The sequence below is a fragment of the Leuciscus leuciscus genome, assembly GCF_965113295.1.
Source record: "Leuciscus leuciscus genome assembly, chromosome: 8".
Taxonomy (NCBI): Eukaryota; Metazoa; Chordata; class Actinopteri; order Cypriniformes; family Leuciscidae; genus Leuciscus; species Leuciscus leuciscus.
In genome coordinates this window covers 2,280,702-2,288,930 of record NC_138732.1, presented here as the reverse complement: position 1 = coordinate 2,288,930, position 8,229 = coordinate 2,280,702, and the positions used below count along the sequence as shown (strand labels likewise).

The 8,229-nt window shown below is 44.6% G+C and overlaps 1 protein-coding gene across 3 annotated transcripts in view; it reads left to right on the top strand.

Moving 5' to 3' along the window:
- Positions 1 to 8,229, top strand: part of LOC309504002 (putative methyltransferase NSUN7) — a 45,573-nt gene that overhangs the window by 15,593 nt on the left and 21,751 nt on the right. For all 3 annotated transcript variants that reach the window (XM_082176952.1, XM_082176951.1, XM_082176950.1), the window contains exon 6: positions 3,208 to 3,391. In XM_082176952.1, coding sequence (XP_082033078.1) covers positions 3,208 to 3,391 — 184 coding nt within the window. The remainder of the gene's footprint in view (positions 1 to 3,207; positions 3,392 to 8,229) is intronic.

The window sequence follows — 8,229 nt, the reverse complement described above, 5'->3', positions numbered from 1 at the left end:
AGTGTCTCAACTGAAAAAAAACGCAACGCTGCCAAAACGCTCTCAAGCGCCCATAGCTAGGTGGACACACGGTGGACACACGGCCTTAGGAACGTTTTCCTGGTTGCGTTCGCACCGCCAGTAGGAACTCTGAAGTGACGTGAGCCGCGCTTGTTGTTGGGACTTTTATTTTGACGGCGCTGAGAACGACTGAACACACAGCGCTCGCATTCTCCATGTTCATTAGTTTACGATCTATCTAACACTCCTGTCTCATATGTTATTAGATAGAACTGTCATTCATAGAAAGTAGACAGTGATGAAGAGTTATTAGCGTATGGCGTGTGGTTGATGTCCAGTGTTGCTGAGCAGAAACACATAATCATGTTTCTCTTGATTCCCTCAAAGTTGTGTTGGATTTTCTCCTCGCCGTAAAGATTATGAGGCTCATCCATCAACGTTTTCCATGTTCGTAGAGTTAGTTTGTGGAGTAAATATAAAGGCTATAATCTGTGTGTTTACACAGCCTTTTCCAAAATGGCGGGTGCTGGTGTTTCACGTGCGTTCGGCCAATCAGCGAACACTACCGTTACGGTAGTGCGTTAGTTTATAGTGCGTTCAAGTCCTCCTGGGAAGTTCGTACGTACGAGGTGGGAAGTCGTGTTTACGATGGCATGTCGAGTCACTTTCGTCGTAGTAAGATTCTTAAAGCAAGGTTCTTAAATTCTAGTTCTAGAAAATGAAGAACAAAGATTTGCATCAGGTGTGCTTTGCTTTTTTATGTTTTTAGTTCATTTATGAAGCCACTGCAAACTTTATCGTTACATATTACATTGTTATTTTATAATGCCATCATATTCTGTGCAGGCAATCGGTTCACTGCGCTGTGAATAGAAAAGCCTGACAATATCACGGCTAAATACCTGTAAGTACTGTGGTATTCCGCCATGTTTCTCACTGACACGCACACAACTCGTAAAGCCCTGGGGCCGGTTTCACACAGATAGACTTTGACTGGCTTAGATATAGTAGATAGTCAGACTTCAGATAGACATCTAAATCAGACCGTTGCACAAAGCACTTAAGACTCTGACTATCTTAAGGAGGACTACACTGCAATGCATTCTGGGTAAAATAAGACACTTTTCAAAACAAAAAAACATGGCGGATCGAGTAAGCACATTCAGCCGCTCAGTGCAGTTTACCCCAGCGGAAGAGATGTGTTGGAGGAGTATAACAGTTACAAGGACATTTTACTTGGGAAATTTTGCGGAGAATGAAGTAACAAGAAGAAATGTTTAAATTATGAGCCATTTTCCCTTTTCTTTTGGCTGTTTGTAATGTAACTGATTGTTACTGCTGGTTGCCAAGGTAACAGAGTCTTAGACCTGAGTTAGCCTGGGGATAAGGTGTCTAATTAAGTCAGTCTTTATTTTTGTGAAACAATCTAACTTTCATTAGACTAGTAGTAGAGCACATTATAGACTCGTCTAACACTATAGACCGCTCTAAAATAGCTTTGTGAAACCGGCCCTGGGACTTAAAGAAAATCCTGACATATTCAAGACATTGTTGTGGCGTTTATGTGCGTTCAACTCGTAAATACGATCTATACGAGATGACTTGAACGCACCATTAGACCCGACTCTGGAGTATGAGTAAATTAGTTCCTCCAAAGGAGTTCCTAGTTCCTGCGGTGCGAACACACACACACCAAAATCCGGGAACTTCCGCCAATAGTTTAGGAACTATGAAAAGGTTCCTCTGGTGCGAAAGCCCCTTCAGATCTTCAGTTAATAATACGTCTGTTTCATTTTAAATGCAGGGATTTTTGTCTTGTTTTTCCATCACGAGCATCAGGTTTATTTTTTTGACCCCACTGGGAGATATTTGTTCTTGTTTGAAGTCGTTTTGCTTCTCCAGCGAATGCTGAGATATTTGTACCGGAAAACAAGACTAATATACTGAGGGAGAACATGGTGTTTTGCCCCGGGGTTTGTTTTCTTCTCCTTCTCTTGTATTGCCGTATGATTTTCCACTGAAATTATTTATTGTATATGAGGTAGAAGAAGAGAATGTGTTTGTGTGAGGGTGATTTATAGTTCAGATGTGGCATTATTCTGGTTCTCCCCTGTTTAACCTCCATTCTGGGGTGACCAGTCTTATTTATTGTGTGTGTGTGTGTGTGTGTGTGTGTGTGTGAGAGAGAGGCTGTAAATTTCACTGAGTTGCAGACAGATCCAATCACCAGCACTGGAGGTCACACACACACACACACACACACACACACACACACACACACACACACACACACACACACTGAGTCACAAACACACTTGCACACACAGACACACGCTAACTCACACACACACACACACACACACACACACACACACACACACACACACACACACTGAGTCACAAACACACTTGCACACACAGACACACACTAACTCACAAACACACTCGCACACACACACACACACACACACACACACACACAAACTAACTCACTTACAAACACAATCACACACACAAACTATCTCACTTAAAAAACATACTCACACACTAACTCACTCACACACACACACACTCACTGACTGACTCACAAACACGCTTACACACACACACACACACACACACACACACACACACACACACACACACACACACACACTCACTGACTGACTCACAAACACTTACACACACACACACACACACACACACACACACACTAACTCACTCACACACACACACACACACACACACACACACACTTACACACACTAACTCACAAAAACACTCGCACACACACACACTAACTCACTTACAAACACAATCACACACACTCACTAACTCACTTAAAAAACATACTCATACACTAACTCACTTACAAACACACACACACACTAACTCACAAACACACCCTCACACACACACACACACACGCTAACTCACTTACAAACACACAATCACTCACACACGCTAACTCACTTACAAACACACAATCACACACACAAACTATCTCACTCAAGCACACAAACACGCACTCTCTCTCACAGTCACACACACATACACACACACTCACACTCACTCACACACCGATTTCTCCACTCCATCTTGTTGCTCTTGGCTCACATTTGACACTTAATTTCATCATCTCTCTCTCACTCTCTCTCTCTCTCTCTCTCTCTCTCTCTCTCTCTGTGTGTGTGTGTGTGTGTGTAGTTTTGAGGAGGTCAGGGAAGTGTTACGCACATCAGAGTTTTCGTGTGTTAAATCTGTGGGACAGCTGGAAGGACGGAGCTTCTGTAGAGACACACACTGTCAGGATCTGCTGGTGTTTCCCAACAGCATGAAGAGGGAACTGACCAACACCAGATTACTGAGCGACTGCAGGCTCGTGCTCCAGGTACACACATTTATCCGATAAATAATCGACATATTACTTCATATTATCTACATATTTATATTGCACAATAAACCCAGAGAGGGTGATCAGTAGCGATGTTCCATTCTGACATTTGTGGAATCGACATTTGTGGAATTCTTGTTGTTTGGGAAGTTGCGTTCATTATAGGCTCTAGTCGTGTTTTATTTCGCCATTATCATTGGCTGGTTGAAAGAAAACGTAATAAAAATAGGTAGCATTTTATTTTAAATACAAATTAAGATAAAGAACCTCATGTCAGGCAACTATTAGCTCTTCAAGTAGTCCAAGCGGTGCTCAAAACCTTTCCGTTTCATCACCAAATCATGTTTTATTATAACGAACCTGCAAAAGAACCTGTTTGCAGAAATTAATCAGACCTCCAATCATTATTAGCAAGCGAGAGGCGAATTAATGATTAGCACTGTTGGACTGAAAAAGAGTCGATTCTCTTTGATTGAATTGATTCCAACGCCTCGGAATTGATTATTTTTGGAATTGACTCCCAGCCCTAGTGATCAGGATCAGGACTGCGTTCCAGTCCACTTTTAGACATGCACTTGCGAACTTCCCTAAGCACTTCCCCTCGGAGGAATCTCTGCCACCATTTTGAAGTGCGTTCCACTTCGTGAAGTGGACGAGGGAAGTTTATATGGACAGACCCTCGTTCCCTCGATTCTGACCGAGGGAGCGAGTCTACTTCATATGTACACTTCAGGCACCTATATGTCCCACAATGCAGTACGACTGTGACGTCACCACATACCTCGTCTAATCACCAGCACAACAGACAACTCTATGATATATTAATTATATATTTTTTTGTTTAAAACAACCCAAACACACCTATATACATTTGGATGCTGCATTAAAGGTGCTCTAAGTGATGTCACGCGTTTTTTAGGCCAAAACATTTTTTGTCACATACAGCAAACATCTCCTCACTATCCGCTAGCTGCCTGTCCCCTGAACACACTGTAAAAAAACGCGGTCTCTGTAGACACCACAGGCTCGACAAACGGCAACAAAAACAAACTGGGCTCACCCGCACCATGAAACACAACAAACAGTGCTCCAGCCAATCACCGACAAGAAGTATTTGAGGGGTGTGGTTTGGAGGTTAGTGCACGTGCACATGAAGGGGGTGTGGAGGAGAGAGAAGCATGAAGAGGGAAGTTTGAATTATGGCCGACACACTGACACGACTAAAGAGACGACGTTCCGATGAACAAATTGCAAAGAAGAGGGACAAGGATAAGGAACGCGCAAAGTCCCGAATTTACATCGGAAAAACCCTCGAAAGGTGGCGAGAACGCCGCCGGCAGAAGGGCTTCCAATCAGACATTCAGTTGCTCTGTTTTTGCAGAACAGGTAAATCCATTTTTCTTTCTAAACTGACGTTCATGTTCGCCAAACCAACACAAGGATGTAATTAGCTAGAACTATGCAGTCAGCGTTAACTTTGGTGAATACAACATATATGTTTCTAGCAGCTAGCGATCAATCTCTATTGTAAATGGTCAAACAAATTCACAGTAGGGCGACAATTTGTGTGAATGATTGTTTTCACCCACGGTTTGTTATGGATTTGAATGTTCATTTATAGGCTATTGACAACTTTGACTAAATTTGTTTACGCCGCCGCCGTTGTTTATGCTCACTGGGAAACGCGAAGCTAACGTTATCTTGCTATTATTGCGTCCTTGTATGGGAGCTATAGTTATAGTATAACCTCAGGTGGCGAAACGATTTTAAGACAATGTTTCTCTTTTTCTGCATTCTGTTCTGCAATATATAAAAGCATTTATCTAACTTGGTGACATTACACATTGAATGAAGTATCAGTAAAACTTAACTTTGTTTTTAGTGATTACTTTGACTTTCCTTTATGCCGGAAGGGAGGGGAGGAGGGAGGAGACGGGATGAGGAGGAGGGAGGGTCTAGCTAGCCTCCATTTTGTTTGACAACAATTCGAATGTCAACACTCCCGGCATCACTTAGAGCACCTTTAAACAAATTCTTAAAGGAAAAAAAAAAAAGTAAATAATAAATAAACTCTATTCAAGTGATCAAGGGCTGTTCCAGTTCAGCCCGCCGCAGTTTCCGTCAGTAGTGGGCACTCGTGCAACATAAGCAATGACGTACATCCGAGTGAACGAGACGGAGGGAAGTTAGCGAGTGAAGGGCATGACAATTTTGGACTGGAAGGCAGCCCCAGTGTGTGATACAAGACAGAGGAAACGAGCGCCTCAAATACCCGGATGAGTCCCATCCCATTATACATCATCAGCGAATCAGTGACCTCGTAACACCGTGTCCTAACTACACGCGACGCGCGATAAAAGGTTATTTTCCATGTTAATCAGAGTGTCCTATCCAGCCGTGACGGCGACACGCTACGATTCTGTTTTAGAAACGGTTTCTATTTTTCTGCGACGTCGCGCTGGAACAACAAACACAAAGTGTGGCGATGATAATCTCAGGTACTGTTTATGTGCTTTATTTAATGTTAAAAGCGTGTAATGTGACTCTGAATATCATTTAGTGCTCCAGCTTTGAAGCTGTAAAAGCAACAATGGATAATTCACCTCAGATCTTCAAATTAAACAAATGGAAACAAGAACGTTCAAACTGTGAACAAACAAGTGTATTCTTTGACAAAGATTGTTTTAGGAACTCAGTAGCCTATGTATTTTAATAATGTTTAAATGGTGTAATATTTGTGAATTTGATTATGTAGCTACTTATCCATTTTCTTGCGAGTGCCGTCAAGATTACTCTCTGGTGCCGCGAGACTCCACCCACACGCTGTTCTGATTGGCTAACTCCGCCCACACGCTGTTCTGATTGCCTGACTCCGCCCACACGCTGTTCTGATTGGCTGTGGGTTCTGATTGATTTCGACGCATCTCGCAGTCACGTCGCGTCTAGTGTGGAAAGACAAATTAATTGTCGCTGGAATCTTATCGCATTGTTAACCAGCAAATCTGGTTAGGACACGGTGTAATGTTGCGAAAGACCCATAGGCCTCAACCACGGGAAAAAACGAGATATTCTCCAATGATTTTAACCAATAAAAAAATGATTGCAGCTTTCAGACACGATTATCTTCACCTTTTTTATAGTTTATTTGAGGCCGCTTCTGTGGCGTAATGTTAATGACAAATGTCGAGAGCGCATCCAAGTGATGCGCGAGCACAACTCTCTCAACTCGCGCTCGCAGGCGTATTTACTTCACTCTCGCACTAAACTGGACGCGCTCGCAGGCGTATGTACTTCACTCTCGCACTAAACTGGACACGCTCGCAGGCATATTTACTTCACTCTCGCACTAAACTGGACGCGCTCGCAGGCGTATGTACTTCACTCTCGCACTAAACTGGACGCGCTCGCAGGCGTACTTCACTCTCACACTAAACTGGACGCGCTCGCAGGCGTATGTACTTCACTCTCGCACTAAACTGGACGCGCTCGCAGGCGTATGTACTTCACTCTCGCACTAAACTGGACACGCTCGCAGGCATATTTACTTCACTCTCGCACTAAACTGGACGCGCTCACAGGCGTATGTACTTCACTCTCGCACTAAACTGGACGCGCTCGCAAGCGTATTTACTTCACTCTCACACTAAACTGGATGCGCTCGCAGACGTATGTACTTCACTCTCGCACTAAACTGGACACGCTCGCAGGCGTATTTACTTCACTCTCGCACTAAACTGGACGCGCTCGCAGACGTATTTACTTCACTCTCGCACTAAACTGGACACGCTCGCAGGCGTATTTACTTCACTCTCACACTAAACTGGATGCGCTCGCAGACATATGTACTTCACTCTCGCACTAAACTGGACACGCTCGCAGGCGTATTTACTTCACTCTCGCACTAAACTGGACGCGCTCGCAGGCATATTTACTTCACTCTCGCACTAAACTGGACGCGCTCGCAGGCGAATGTACTTCACTCTCACACTAAACTGGACGCGCTCGCAGGCGTATGTACTTCACTCTCGCACTAAACTGGACGCGCTCGCAGGCATATGTACTTCACTCTCGCACTAAACTGGACGCGCTCGCAGACGTACTTCACTCTCACACTAAACTGGACGCGCTCGCAGACGTATGTACTTCACTCTCGCACTAAACTGGACGCGTGCGCAGACGTATGTACTTCACTCTCGCACTAAACTGGACACGCTCGCAGGCGTATTTACTTCACTCTCGCACTAAACTGGACGCGCTTGCAGGCGTATGTACTTCACTCTCGCACTAAACTGGACGCGCTCGCAGACGTACTTCACTCTCACACTAAACTGGACGCGCTCGCAGACGTATGTACTTCACTCTCGCACTAAACTGGATGCGTGCGCAGACGTATGTACTTCACTCTCGTACTAAACTGGACACGCTCGCAGGCGTATTTACTTCACTCTCGCACTAAACTGGACGCGCTCGCAGACGTATGTACTTCACTCTCGCACTAAACTGGACGCGTGCGCAGACGTATGTACTTCACTCTCGCACTAAACTGGACACGCTCGCAGACGTATGTACTTCACTCTCGCACTAAACTGGACGCGCTCGCAGGCGTATGTACTTCACTCTCGCACTAAACTGGACGCGCTCGCAGGCGTATGTACTTCACTCTCGCACTAAACTGGACGCGCTCGCAGGCGTATGTACTTCACTCTCGCACTAAACTGGACGCGCTCGCAGGCGTATGTACTTCACTCTCGCACTAAACTGGACGCGCTCGCAGACGTACTTCACTCTCACACTAAACTGGACGCGCTCGCAGACGTATGTACTTCACTCTCGCA